We start from the raw sequence: 15,107 nt of genomic DNA, 5'->3' as shown, positions 1-15,107 counted from the left end.
TTGTAAAATAACATATTTTCTGTTTTATTCGGAATTCAGGTTATCGAAAAGCTGGAAAACACGCCATTGGTGGTTAAGGCGGGTGAAACAGCTACCATCAAGGTACCATGCCGGGGAAATCCCCCTCCAAGTGCTGTTTGGCACCACGACGAAGAAGAGGTTCTTCCAGTGAAGGTGAAGTCTTTGAGAAATTATTTAGTTTTAATCGCCTATAACAGTGCTTTTCAACCCGTGGGATGGTACGCACTTGTGTGGATAAAAAATTGTAATGCGGACGACTAACGTCGTGCGGATGAAAATGGTGCATATTAATATATTTTTCATTATGTGTATTACAGTAATGATACAAGGTAGTGCGGCCCCTTTCTATCAGTGGTTCAGTGCAGATATCTATTTTATATCGGTTAAGGCCCACGGTTTTATTACACAAACCCTTTCATTGTTATTTCACCAATAGGAAAACTGAAGGTTGCAAACTTAATGTGCTTGTTTCGTATGAAAATTTTCCGAAAAAACAAAAGTGCGAACGGTTCTTTTAAATGTTGAAAAGCACTGGCCTATAAAATAGTATAATTGGCAATTTTATCTACCCTTTTAATTTTTTTTTTATTCTAATTTCTTAGTTGCAAACCCAATAACACATGATTTATATTATAAATAATTTTTATAGCACCACCGAGCCACTAAGAGCTCTTCTATGAACGAAGTGGCGTTGAAGATCATTAAGTGTCAGGGTTCGGATTCAGGAGTCTACGAAGCTCGCATATTCAACACCATCGGTGGAGTTGTGGTTAAGACGAAGTTGAAAGTGTTGGGTTAGTTTTAGGTTCCATTTATAATCCTACAAGCCTTTTCTAATATCAATCGAGATATAAAAAAGGGTAATCTCAAACCGATTTACGCCAACAACCCACTTGGGATGTGTTTAAACCAGGGTTGCGGAGTCGGAGTCGGAGTCGGACTCGGGTCTCGGGACTCGGGTCTCGGGACTCGAGGAGTCGGTTTGTTTTTGCTGGAGTCGGACTCGGGACTCGGGACTCGAGTAAGACCTTGTTAAACTACCCGAGTCCCGAGTCCAACATGCGCATGCGCAGTACCAAATTTAAAACCGATATGGCCCCAAAATGGAAATTGTAAAGGTGGAATATTATATGGAGTAATACTTTCCAACCATGTATTGTGAGTGAATGAATTCCACGACACTCCTATAAGTGGATTGCTGAATATCCACGTTATTTTAGTTACGTAAGTTGGTGAAATATAGGCTGTAGAGTCCGGGCCGGACTCGGGACTCGACAAAATCCCACATTTGACCGAAGTCGGACTCGGGACTCGGGAGTCGGACTCGGGTTTATTTTTTTGGCCGGGGTCAGACTCGGGAGTCGGACTCGGGTTATTTTTAACCGACTCCGCAGCCCTGGTTTAAACGCACCGCTTTATAGGTGAATCAAGCGATTAAACAATTATTAAATTTCTTAAGGTTCAAGAATAAATTGATTATCTTTTAAATTTAATGCTTATTTTGTTTAAGCATTAATGGCATGCCAAAAAAGTAGGTCCCGTTTAAAATTAGAAACTCAAAAGGAGTATTACACGAAGTTTTATTCATAAACAACTGTTCGTTTTTCCATTTATTGTACAAGCAAGTTTTTAAGGACTTTTTAGACGAAAGAGTTCTCAATTAGCTTTGTGACCATTAAACTAAACCATTACTGTTACCTAAACCACAATTTAACGCGAATTAAAAAAATACATTAAGCTCGGTCTTCTGGAAAATATGTATACTTAGAATACCTTTATGGTTTCTTCAGATGTTGCCGACTTTGGCGAGGCCAAGATAAAATTCGACAAGGTCTCGCCGCAGGAGGTCGCTATATCATGGGATGCGCCAAAGAACGACGGGGGAAGTCCCGTGACGGCGTACGTGGTCGAACGTTCAGAGGCTGGAAAGGACAATTGGTCAAAGGTGATTGTTTTCAATAAAAGTGTAAAACGCATCATTACATTAAGTTTTTAAAGAAATCATCTGTATGACCATTGTTTTCTATACTGTTTTGATGTTGAAACAAAATTTATTGCAAATATGGGTCAAATTTCACCAGCCTGTCCAATTCATTAGAACGATTATATTAAGTCATTTGTTTAACATGTTTCATTGAATTGGTCAAAGGTGAGTGTTTTTTTTAATAAAAGAGTAAAACGCTGCATCACATTAAGTTCATACGGATGACCATTGTTTCCTATACTGTTTTAGTGTTGAAAGAAAATTTGTTGCAAAAAAAGGTTAAACTTCACCAACATTTCCAATTCATTATAACGATAATAATAAGTCCTTAACATGTTTTGTGAATTCTGCACGGCTGAAATTGGACATATTAATATGCCCGAAAATATCTTTTAATTAAAGCAAATATTTTTCTTTTTTAAATACTCTACGCGTCTCTACTCCACGTCTATATGATGAAAAGCAAATCAACACTTTGTTTTTGTACAGGGGACGGTTAGACCTCTTGACTGTACATTTGTTTTGTCGTACCTAGCTGAGAATGTCGCATCAATTCTAATCCGTCATACCGATGTACTACCGCTGCCGCTGTTTTTCTGAGTCAATATTTGACTGCGAACCTCTAGCCTCGTATAGATTCGCATATTTTGCCCCCCTGAGATAGTGTCATAACCCCTGATACAATGCACGGATTACACTTCATTTTGCGAACATATCAACCCATCCAGCTTTTCACTTTCAGGCTGCTTTACTTTTACCACGTTTTTAGATTAGCGATGTGAAAGGCACCAAGTTCCGCACATCATCGTGCAAACCGGGAGTGGACTACGTGTTCCGAGTTAAAGCGGTTAATGCTCAAGGAGAAAGCCAACCTCTTGTGTCCAGCCCCATTCAGTGCGGATCAGCTTTGGGTGTGTTTAAGTCTTCCGCTGCGTTAAATCTTATTTAGATTTTGTGCATTGTTTACAGTTGTTCATCTTGATGCACACGACTATAAAACAAGTCTTAAACTATTCTCTAAATATTTTTTTACAAATACCTGCCATTGTTTTAAATAACAAAAAGAAATATTTTTATAACGCCTAAATCTACCGTTGACAAATTTTGTTTTATTCCATTTAAAAAAATTCTAATTTTTTTACCAAAAAAAATGTTGAAATGTTGATTTTTATGGCTGGAATTTAAAAATTTAAAACCTCAATTTGTTTTTAGTCGCACCGAAGGTTGACGAAGCAATCCTCAACGCATTCAAAGAGGGACCGTTAACGTTTAAAGCAGGACAAACTGGTCGCATCCGTATACCCATATCAAGCGGCCATCCGCCTCCAAAGGTCACTTGGGAAAAGGATGGAAAGCCGTTACAAGGTGGGAAATGTAAAATACGTTTATTCGACTTTAGCGGTGTGTGCTACAATACATATATGTCTTTGTATAAATTTAATAGAATTAGCTTTTATGATAATATTTAATCGGACATTTTATTATAAGCTGATATACAGTTCATAAAGTGGGATCAATTTTTTTTGGTGTTTAATAGTTACCTTGACTTACATACAACAGCTTTGCAATTAGGGTAAATTTCGTTTTTGTTTATTGCGTTCATAAATGGTTCATAATTTTTCTTGATGTTTAATAGTTATTTATCGTCACTTACATATAATATTTTAATCCGTTTTTTTCGTATTGAATGTAAGTAGACCGTATTTACAAAATTAATTTATTAAACATACATTAAAAAATATATTTTAATCGCGTTAATGCCAGTCGACGGAAAACGCGTGATCGCCTCTCCATCGGACGCCACCAATGCACAAGTGGTTGTCCACAAGTGCCAGAGAAACGACGGGGGAAAGTATGTGTGCAGGATCAAGAACGAAGCAGGCGAGATCACCGTACCAGTAGATGTCAAAGTGCTGGGTAAGAATTTCTATGCGCTTTAATTTTTGTAAATAGCGTATAGTTATAGTCCTAGCGTAGTTGTACTTCAAGCAAAATTATTGCTTGATGCTTTGTCAATAGACTCCAGAGTTGTTGAAAGGATATGACAGTCTTAAAGTTAATTTGACTAATACGGCTTTATACGTGACTTAACTACGACCATCGAAATCGACGTCTTTCCGTATATGGCTGCAATTATTACAGGCCCTTAAATTATAACCAAATTGCGAGTTTTTTAGATTGAAAATAGAATGTATTTCGAACACCGGGTTTCAGGAATTTGTTTTAAAAGTCTACAAGTATTGGGTTGCGGCAGACTGTTGTCGCGGGCCACATTATCATGGAAGACCGGAAACTGTCTGCGGGCCGTATGTTGCCCGCCCCCGCTTTAACATCTTAGCTAATTGACTGGGAAACCAACAAACTCTGGTTGAAGCCGGGCATTATACGCTAAAGCAGTGGTTCTCAACCGCCGGTCCGCCAAAAACATTGCAGTTTTATATCACAATTGAAAAATGCAAGATGTTAAAGGCTTGTCAATTAAATTTAGAACTTCGCCATTTCCGTAATTTGTAGGATTGTTACGTAACATAGAGTTAATGATCTACTTTGGACTTAATCGTACGTCACAATGCTGTAAGTGTTGTGCCCAACTGTTTAAAAGTAGTCTACAAACTCGCTTAATTCTTAAATTTTAAGACCAGTTGTAGGCTATGTGAAAAACGTCAATGGAACCACGTATTACACGTATAATATCAAAACGACAGTAGCAAGTTGCTCATTAAATTGAAGTTTCCATTCTTTGCTTTTAGGGTGCGTACTTTTGTCGTAATTACATTTTGAGTTGATTTTAATTTTTGAAGGTCCACCGGTCCGCAAATGCGTTTTAAAATTTTACCGGTCTGTAAGCTAAATAGGTTGAGAACCACTGCGCTAAAGCAAAACCTTGCAATGCAAGCAACGGGAGCGAATTTATACTTAAAATAATTACTATTTAGACGCACCAGCGCCACCTGGTGGCCCGGTTGAGTTTACCGATATCTCATCGAAAGGAGTGAAGATGTCGTGGAAAGCCCCTAGTGATGACGGAGGATGTGCTGTCAGTCATTACATCATCGAAAAGAAAGAAGAAAATCGGAAAGTCTGGACATCCGGTAAACGTTTTTGACCTGGCGTGTTTAAGTTGTTGGATGGGAAGTAAAATGAGCTGGAATATTCAAAGAAACGCGAAAAATTAGTTTTTATTTGTTGAGCGCTTGATTGGTTAACTGATAGGTTAACCCTTCCAAACCCTTTTTCTCTACCTATAAACGCTTGGGATATTAGCTCAAATGAATGATGCAGAATTTTCAGTATATTACCGGGTATCTGTTATTATATCCGTCTTTTAATTCATTGGGCATATTATAGTATACGCTTTTTGTACTTAAGTTGGAAAAACAAGTGGGGCAGACACGTCGTTCCGTGCCAATGTCCCTGGAGGAAAGAACTACTCATTCCGCATCCGAGCTGTGTCCGAGGCCGGAGAGAGTGCATCATTTGAGTCCAAGGTTGTCACTATTAAAGATCCCTACGGTAAGCACTTTGTTTTATCCACCTTAAATTTGGAGATAAGGTTATAACTACTATGCGCCGAAAACCATCGCACACTCGCCGAATCCGTCAATCAATGATGCCAGCGAGCCAGGATAGAAAAACAACCTGCAGCGAGGTTCTAACTCACGACCTCCGGTCATACCGGGACCTTCGCTCTGCTAACTCAGCTACACGGCCTCAATGAGGGGCGAGTCGAGAAAACAACTTCACATTGAAGCGGATCTACAATACCATATCATCTTTTATTAAATGACTAGGATGTTATAATCGTATTTAAAATTTAAATAGGTTATTTTTATCTCAAAAAAGTTTTAAGCATGTTGTATGACAGTTATACTTTAAAATCACTGTACTACACAATTAAGACTATTTATAGTTGTCCAAGTCTGACCAGCGTATTGTTGGTTGTGACATCAGTTTTTCCTTTTGTTTAGACCCACCATCTGCAATTGATGGTGAAGTCGAGTGTGTCTCAACAGCAAACGGTTCTATCACAATCAAGTGGCCTAAGGTGGGTGTGTTATAATAACACGTCGAAACTAGATCAGTTTAAGTACACCATATACATTCCATAAAAGCAACTCTATAGCAGTCGGAAAATATTATTCTCTGATTAGCATAAAATTTGATTGCTTTGTCACAAATTGTTTGCTTTTGCATTGGACGTAAGTTGGACAATATTAAGGTACTGAGCCCTGAGTCTCCTCTGCATTTATTTTGTTTTGTCCTGTTGGATAATTTTCCTTCAGGTCGAACGTTTGACTCAACTTACGTAATATATTCTTGTTTTTTAATCATTGCGCATCCAGTGTAAACCTATAATCTTTTATTCCAGCTTAGCTTCCATTGACACTTTTTATTGCAACGCATCTCGTTCGTATTGGCCAAACATGTCACACGCAGCGTAAAATAGGCAAACAAACTAAATTTAACGTAACAGTATGACAAGAAACGCGCAATAACTTGTTTTGTATACTGTGTTCAGATATGTTTTTCGTTATTGTTCGACTGCTACATATTATTTGCCCTGACGATGATTACCTGAATAGGTCATCGAAACGTTGGCACATTTGATAAAAAAATATATAATTGTCGGACGAGTAATTTTATGATTAATACAATGCCTGGCACCAACTGTATATTCATATCAATGTATGTAGTTGTCCAAAATAGAATTAATCGTGAGTTGGAAACTTTTATAGGTGTCATCCGATGGAGGAAGTGCTGTGAAGGGTTATTACATCGAAAAGCGAAAGAAGGGGACCTCGGTCTGGGGCAGATGCAACAGGGACTCCCCCTGCGCTGATCAACAGTATACGGTGGGTGACGCACTCAAGAATAAAACGTCGCGAGGCATTTCTAAACAAAGTGCTATCCTAGAATCAATGTTTGAGTGAGTTTTCTTTTTCAAGATCAAACGTTTGTGACTACTGCCATTGGGCTCTATTCCCAAAATTCTCTATTTCCCAAATTCAAAATTGTAAGTTCGCTAACAGCATTGGGATCCTATCAATTTTGCGTAAATGCGATGAAGTTCACTTAAAGACCTTGATGTAACGTCAAGTGGTAGTATTGGTAGTTGTCCGATTTTAAGGTGGCCAATATACAATCGATATAGAAATTTAAGCAATTAGTTGTGATTCAACGCAAGTATTTCAACCTTGGAAGGAAAGCTTATTAACAAATAGTTGGTTAATGGTTAGCAATGGGAAGTAACTGAACTTGTTTACGCAAAAGCAATTTTTGCCTAATCAGCTGTAAAAAAACCTTTGAACGTTTAAATTTCTTCTAATATTTTTCTTGTTTGAGCATAGTATTGACGTCATTTGGTATCGCGATACTTCTAAATTATCGGTTATCAGTATCGGAATAAAAAAGAATTCTTCAAGAAACATTACCTAAAGCAGTGTCAACCGCGCAGGCGAAAGATCTAAAGTCGGACCTTGAATACGAGTTCCGAGTGATCGCCGTCAACGCCGCCGGCGAAAGCGACCCGAGTCGGCCGTCGCGGGCGATCCTGGCCTCGGAACCGGTGGATCCCCCCGGCGAGCCAAGCGATCTTGAGCTGGTGGACTCCACCAATTCTTCCCTATCTTTCTCCTGGAAAGGAACGGATCAACAAGGTGGAGGAGCATTGCTTGGATATGACATCGAACTACGCAAGGTATGGATGGAGGGTTTTTGTCATGGGTTAATAAATAAAACGATCATCTTTAGACTTAGTCTGTCCTTGATCTGTGTCCCTTATACGTACTTTTGCATTTCAGGTTAAAGCACTGTAGAGTATAATTTAAACTTTACGTTCGGCCAAATTTCGATTTACGGAAACATTTGCATACGTGTATCACCTCTATAATTATTCTGTCCTTGATCTGTGTCCCTCTTTATTAATTTGCGTTTCTGTAAACCATTGTAGAGTATAATTTAAATTTTACTTTTGGCCACATTTACGTTTACGGAAACAAATACATCTGTGTATAGGTGAGCTACAAATAGCGATGACATGTCTTTGGCTTGTTGTGGTCCTAAACCTTAACCATGTAAAAAATAACATTTTATCGTTTTCACATTATTCGTTGCTGACACAATCTTGCAGATATTTTCCGAATTGCTAATTAAAAAACAAACAAACAGTTTATATTAGTCACAAGTAGACGCCAATTTCAAAGCGTTAGGCTACGCAATGGGTTAATAAAATTATTCAAATGAATGTAAAACTATATAAGCTTTGAGTTCTCAGAGAGATAAACCTGAAAAGTCGAAAAAGCTGTTAGCTTTTGTGTTATAGGAAGGCTCAGACGTGTGGATGAAGTACAACGACAGTCACATCAGCGGCTCATCTTACACCGTGCGTGGACTGGAACACAATGCGTCGTATCACGTCCGAATTCGATCGGTGAATGTCGGCAACTACAGCAGCTACTACACCTACAAGGGCACTTTTATTGCGCAAGAATACCACGGTAAACATAAAATCGATAATGTATTTATAACCTTTTTAAATATTGCTTGAAATATTTAAAAGCACAAGGAAGCATACTTATAATAACTGTTATGACTGCAGTTGCTCCTGATTTCAAAATGACTGCGGAGTTGGAAACTGCAATACGCAACGGTTACGTCATCAACGCCGGTGGAACTATTCGTATTCACGTCCCATATCACGTATGGTGTTTAATATCGAAAACTGTAAAAACGAATCCTGGCATTAACATGTTCAAAGGACTCTAAGTAGATTACAAACTCCTATAATAGCTGGAATCAGGTCTAAGTTGGAATGTGACCTAAACTTGTCAGAACAAACAAAAACCGCCCGAATAAGACTTAAATGGCTATAAACAACTATTCATCCAATGCCAAAACCCATTCCTAATCCATTACTTACTCAACTAATAATTTCAACCCTAACCCAAGTTCTAAACCCCACCCACTACCCACGATTTACACTAAACAAGGGCAAATAGTTCTGTGCCAAAACAGGGAGCCCAAACGTCCCATATCCTTTTCCATCACATACGGTTATGGATGATTTTGTTAAGGCTATTTAGATCTTACTGACGGAATCGTCTTTTTCCGGGTGGTTTGGTCTTATTCTGATGAGTTTAGGTGCACCCGATCCGTTAGAAATCAGTGCATTTCTAAGCAAAAAGGTCTACGACAATCAGGGCATCCAATGGCAGAAAAGTCTAGACTTTTAGACCTTGAGGTCCTGGCAATGCACTGATTTGGACCTTTAGGTAAACTCCCGGTGTAGATAAATTAAAAATATTCATTAAAAGTTCAGAAAAGATAACAAAAAGTATGAGATAGGATTAATAACACTTGACCCACCTAAATCCTAACGCTAACCCGAATCCTAACCCAAATAATGTGCGTTATTTTAATAATTCTTTAAATTCTGGGGAAAAAAGCCCAAACTCGGATGGTTTCTCGTCCATTGTATTTAAGATTATTACGTCACAAATTGAGGTATTGGGCCCTGAAGCGTTATAATTATTAAATTATCGCACATTATTTGGGTTAGGGCGCTGGTTAGCGTTTGGGTTTGGTTGGGTCAAGTATTGTTAAACTTAATCTTCTTATGCACATTTGTTAATGCAAATTAGTGCATTGTCCAAGACCTCAAAGTCTAAAAGTCGGACTTTTTGATCCTTTGAATGCACTGATTGTCGTAGACCTTTTTGCTTAGAACTGCACTGATTTCTGACGGATGGGGTGTTAGGTGATATTCCTTCGTACATAGTACTACTATACGTCTGTATTTATATTGTATCGTTAGTTTTAATTACTACTATGGTATTACAGAGTATGCCGCTTTATATAGGTAGAACTGTGTGTTCCTGTGAAAAAATGCAAACGACACAACTTTTCATTATTATCACTAAAGTATCCGTTTGTTTTAACCTTCTGCCTATCTTAAATCAGGCCCGCCCTAAGCCCGACGTCCACTGGACTGTAAACAACGCAGAAGTTCACGAATCCGTCAACATCATGGACGTGGACGGAGTGGCGCAGCTACTTATCCGGAACGCCAGGGGTCACCACTCGGGCACCTACAAGGTCGTCATCAAAAACGCGTCCGGCACCAAGTCGCTGTCAATCAAAATCGTCGTCAACGGTAATGAATTTTTCTCAGTTCGTAGTCCGAAAATGGTAAATGGTATACGTGCACATCAGCGCGATAAGTTTTGCTGCCATCAGTAGACCTTTTTATCTTTGTTGAAGTTCAAAGTGTTAGTTAAATTTATGACATACTACTGTACTACTAAGAACCTACTTTGTGAACTAAACACGTTTAAAAAAGCGTTTTTGACTCGAGGATTACGAAAAAAACTCATTTAATAAAATATACAGTTCAATGCGCCGGACGAAACTTTGCTTTCTTATTATAATGGCGTATTAAATGATTTGAAATACCGCGGGCCAAATCATTTTCTGTGAAGTCCACAATACGTGTTTGAGGCATGTAATAATCGCTAACAAGAAACTCCGACGATGTCTCATCGATCTGGCCTTATTGTCAAGCCCCTGTCTAGTCGCTCTGTCCACTGTGCTGGATAACTCAATAATGAGGTGTTAGATTAGCATGCACATAATAGGGCTTATAATTCTATCATTTTTGTTTACAATTATGTGTCTCCTTGGGAACACTATACAGGGATTTATAATGTAGCTTGATGATGAATTGCAAAGCCAAAAAGGTCAAGTAGATCGAAATCGTCCCGATTAACAATTGCGTCCTTTCATCTTTTATAAGTGATGCTCGTATTTATTTCTCAATCACGTTAGCTGGAGGTGATACAAGTTCGTAAATAAAAACGCCTTAATCTAGATTATGTCCATCTGCTGGACATATTTGACGTTGCAATTCATTATCAAAATGTTTTCCCTACTTTTGTAACCAAAAATATAATTACGTTGGATTGCATTAAAGTTAATGGTATGTGGTTTCTCCTGGTGACAGATGTTCCAATGCCACCCCAAGGACCCGTAAAAGTGGTGATGGGTGAGAATGACATCGTGGTAAGCTGGAAACCACCGAAAATCGACCTGGGCCATGGAGTCACGAAATACACCATACAAAAGCGCGAAGCCAGAGGAAGGTAGCGCACCTCAGGGATAAATTTGGAATTTGTTGTTTAGAGAAATGGCTGTTTTTACCAGACTTCGTCTCAATAATTTTAGTTTTGAATTATGTTTATTTTGGTCGCCCTAATTTTGGACCTTTTGGTTTTCAGACAAAGTAGGCAAATTACATAATGTCAATAGGTTAGTTTTTATCACAAGAAAAGTTTTTTTTTGTGAAAAATATTAATAAACAGGTCATTCGAAATCTGAACTTTAACTTATTAGGATTATGGGAATCAATAAGTCAAGAAAACTTCCATATTGTATGTCTTCAGCAATTAATAGAGATTGTATTTACACAGAAAGTGAAAGATCAGTGTCAATGACGACTCCACAAAGCAACGAATTAATTCGTTTTGTTTTCCAGGGACTGGCAGACGATAGTTCAGAGCATCACGCAATGCCAGTACAAGATCACCGACCTCCGCAAACAACGTTCTTACTATCTGCGCATCTTGGCTGAAAATGATATTGGCAAAAGCGAACCTTTGCAGATCAAAGACATGGTCTACATCAAAGAACACGTTGGTGCGTAAACTTTATTAAAGTTTAACTAAAATAGTAAGACAAAAATCTAAAATCGCTTATATCAGATCAAACTTTATTTTCAAAAGTTTCTGCATTCCCTGCTAAACAAAACTACTCGATTTACTCTTAGTTATGTAGAATACAACTAGATTCTTATATAACAACAAACGGTCGTGGCAAATTATAATAATGTTGTGAAAAGTTCGTCTTAACAGGCATACCCGTTAATTTCTCATATATTTATAAGTAAAGAAAGAAGAGTTTAACCACAGGTTTTCGTCGTATAACTATCACCAGATTCGAAAAATTCTGCTTGTTTCCTAAAATATATTCAAACTTTTATACAGAAAAGGTTCAAATCGAAGACGTCCAGTATAATGAGAAGGATTTGCGTCAACCACCCAATGTGACTGTTCCACTGAAAGCAAGGAGTGTGCCCACTGGGGTTAAGGTCACCATGAGTTGCTCAATATCGGGAAAACCCTACCCGGCCGTAAAGTAAGCCCTTGTTTAAATACAAACACTGCCAAATTGTCAGGCATTTATATATGTGGAAACCTCGCAGTTAAAAATCAATAGTATTTTCCCGAAAACTGCTAATTACCCCCATTTATATTGTTGCGAAAACTAGAAGGCGTAGATTTACATTATTTGGCGGTAGCGTTATTTTATTTCAATGACCAATGTTTTTGACCAACGAGAAACTGTAGGTTTATTAATTATTTTCCGGTGCGTAGGTCAGGCGCCAAACGTCACGTTTCATTTGGATAGGATTCGGCCTAAATGAACATTGAACTTTAATAAATGACAAAAAAAAAACAGACTCGACAACAATAACCATTCAGAGTAATTCACCGTCACGCTTCTTGAAACGCATTTTGAAGTAAAATATTACAAATTAAAACAAGGATGTCTCTTTATAAAAAAAGTCAAAACTCAAAATATGCAGTTAGGGCCTTCTCATTAATACAGTGTACGACGATATTTGTTTTGACAGACTTTCCAAACCATAACGTTTTTACCAAAAATATGTATATTATATTCTTGCAATGTGCACTGTTGATTTTTTCAGATGGTTTAAGGACAATAAAGAAATCACTGAAAATAGCTACTACTTTAAGGAAAACGTGATTGGACTCTGTCGCTTAGTTATTGCTTGTGGAAAAACATCAGACTCCGGAATATACAAAGTAATATTGTTTGTCGTTTCGTTATAATTGTGAGTAAACTTATTCTAAATTAAAGCAAAATATTTTAAAAAGTTAAAAGTTCTGTTGATATGGCAAAGGTGCCGAGTGTGTCCCGCTGTTTTTGTAACTCTTTACAAATTTATATTTCACTTTCAAATGTTTAGCAACAAACATACGTTGTCAAACAAGATCCAGGTCAATCTGTAATTCAGAAATCTTTTCATCCTAACTATCACTTCTTTTCATTTTCTACCTTTTCTTTTTTCTCTTCACGAAAGGTTGTTGCCGAAAATGAAGTTGGAATGGCGACATCCGAAGCATCTTTGCGTGTTGCAGACTAAATCAGTAAAAATAATATAAAAATATATGTGGACATTCTGTTGCACAGTTCTTGAAGAAACAAACTTGTAATCTTCAAAACCAGGATTTTTTTAAGGTTTTAGCAGCTTTATATAGCGATGTTCGATGCAACTGCTATATTGTTTTGCTTAATTGTTGCAATAACTTTCAAGAGATGCCACCTATTATAACGGACATTGTTTCTGTTCAACTTATCTATCCCTATCAAAACAGAACTTTTCTTCTGAGGCATAATGATGCGAATTGTATATTATATTGTGTTAACTACATATCTGCTAAAGTATCCAAACTGAAATCGAAAAAAAAAGAGTTGACGTCGGCACTTGGTCTTTTAGGTATTACCTCTGTCCTATTATTCTCTTTACTTGTTCTTAGTTAACCATTTTAGTCATTAAAAATCGTGCTGCGGTCACGAATACATCTTTACTCCCGCAGTGTTGTATGTTTTGCTTCCTTCTTGGATTTTGTGTCGACATTTGTAAAAAAACTCATTGCCACTTGTAGTTTATGCATGTTAGCATTTTTTGTGACAATAATACGTTTAACACAGCACAATGAGAGACATGTGGATTTGCACAAACAGCGTTAAGCTTGAAGGTTGTTTTATGATTTTATGCCTGATGGATATGCTATGAATTGCATGGATTGTAATCTGTAGATAATTTTGCCACAGTGCTAGTTTTTTTGCAAAAGGTTCCCCAACTGACTATACGAAGTTTTGAAGCACTGAACAATAAAACACAACTAAATAAAAAAGGCAAACTGTGCGTTGCTATGTTTAGATAGAAATCAGATATTTGAGCTTTTTTATCTTTTATTATTTCTTTCTCCTTCTAAGGACAATGTAGAGTTTGGTAATATCCAATTTTCCCACGAATATTGCATTAAACTTTGTGTTTATGTTATTTTTTTAAAGATTCAAAAAGGCAGAAAGAAAAAAAATAAAACAATACATAAAATAATAACTTTTTCATCTCAGTTGATCGTCACTTTACATTATGTGTGATTCGATGAATATAAAACTTGAAAACTCATAATACAAACGATAATACTGCTAACATTTATTAACGCAATTTAAAAACTTAAATTGTGCATAAAAAATTGTTGGGCTAAAAAGAGATGCAGCCGCGACCAGCCTTTTTACATTTTTGGGATTGATGTGATGCCGATGGACTTTTGGTAATTAAACATAGCACACTTATTAACATTCTTTAAGTTGAACCAAAATTAAGTCCCGCACTTAAGAATTTGTTTTGTGCAATAGGAGAAATGTTTGTGCTTTAGTTGTTGCGCTAAACACACTCTTACACTCATCCCCGCGTAAAGGGTGCAGTAGAAAAACATTGGTGCACAATAGAAACCTGGCGTAAGTGAGTTATGGTTGAACACAAATATATAGTTTCAGCCGATTCGGTATCTTGCGAAAATCCCTTCCTCGTTTATCGTTAAAATCATTTTGCTATCGAGCCACAAAGACGCCTCGCAGCTAATTACGTATTTGCTGGTCGGTCGCTGAACCGCAACGCCGACATTTAAACGTATCCAATCCACACCTTGTATTTTCCAGCTTGTTATTCCTGTAGAAATGGGTTGAAAAAATTAAAATACCTTTAATAATAACTGCATATGAAAACATTGTACCATGCTTTTTTATTTTCACAACAACGACTTTAAACCTTACATTTTATGATGTTTGCAAAATAATAAAAATTTATTAAAATTAGGATTTTTCAACAGGGGGCCATGTTGCTCATAGGAACCGTAATGAAGTTTCGTTAGTTTATATCAGTACTGGCTTACATGTTATAAAGTATTTCTTTTAGTCTAGCTTTTTGCAGATGTGGTGAATAGTCCTCTATTAT

General features: G+C 37.3%; 1 protein-coding gene across 1 annotated transcript in view; it reads left to right on the top strand.

The window, feature by feature from the left end:
- Positions 1-14,106, top strand: part of LOC146140753 (myosin-binding protein C, slow-type-like) — a 28,429-nt gene extending 14,323 nt beyond the window's left edge. Inside the window, exons 17-35 of the mRNA XM_083391429.1 lie at positions 40-174; positions 671-815; positions 1,812-1,966; positions 2,775-2,916; positions 3,218-3,370; positions 3,770-3,922; positions 4,942-5,097; positions 5,375-5,518; positions 5,974-6,050; positions 6,742-6,858; positions 7,461-7,703; positions 8,328-8,502; positions 8,604-8,704; positions 9,965-10,157; positions 11,004-11,142; positions 11,535-11,695; positions 12,043-12,193; positions 12,768-12,885; positions 13,164-14,106. Coding sequence (XP_083247555.1) covers positions 40-174; positions 671-815; positions 1,812-1,966; positions 2,775-2,916; positions 3,218-3,370; positions 3,770-3,922; positions 4,942-5,097; positions 5,375-5,518; positions 5,974-6,050; positions 6,742-6,858; positions 7,461-7,703; positions 8,328-8,502; positions 8,604-8,704; positions 9,965-10,157; positions 11,004-11,142; positions 11,535-11,695; positions 12,043-12,193; positions 12,768-12,885; positions 13,164-13,226 — 2,721 coding nt within the window. The 3' untranslated portion in view covers positions 13,227-14,106. The remainder of the gene's footprint in view (positions 1-39; positions 175-670; positions 816-1,811; positions 1,967-2,774; positions 2,917-3,217; positions 3,371-3,769; positions 3,923-4,941; positions 5,098-5,374; positions 5,519-5,973; positions 6,051-6,741; positions 6,859-7,460; positions 7,704-8,327; positions 8,503-8,603; positions 8,705-9,964; positions 10,158-11,003; positions 11,143-11,534; positions 11,696-12,042; positions 12,194-12,767; positions 12,886-13,163) is intronic.
- The last annotated feature ends 1,001 nt before the right edge of the window (positions 14,107-15,107 follow it).

The sequence above is a fragment of the Ascidiella aspersa genome, chromosome 6 (genome assembly GCF_963924565.1).
Source record: "Ascidiella aspersa chromosome 6, kaAscAspe10.2, whole genome shotgun sequence".
In the NCBI taxonomy this organism is placed as follows: domain Eukaryota; kingdom Metazoa; phylum Chordata; class Ascidiacea; order Phlebobranchia; family Ascidiidae; genus Ascidiella; species Ascidiella aspersa.
Note: the sequence above shows the minus strand (reverse complement) of the source record. Positions and strands in the feature narration are given on the sequence as shown.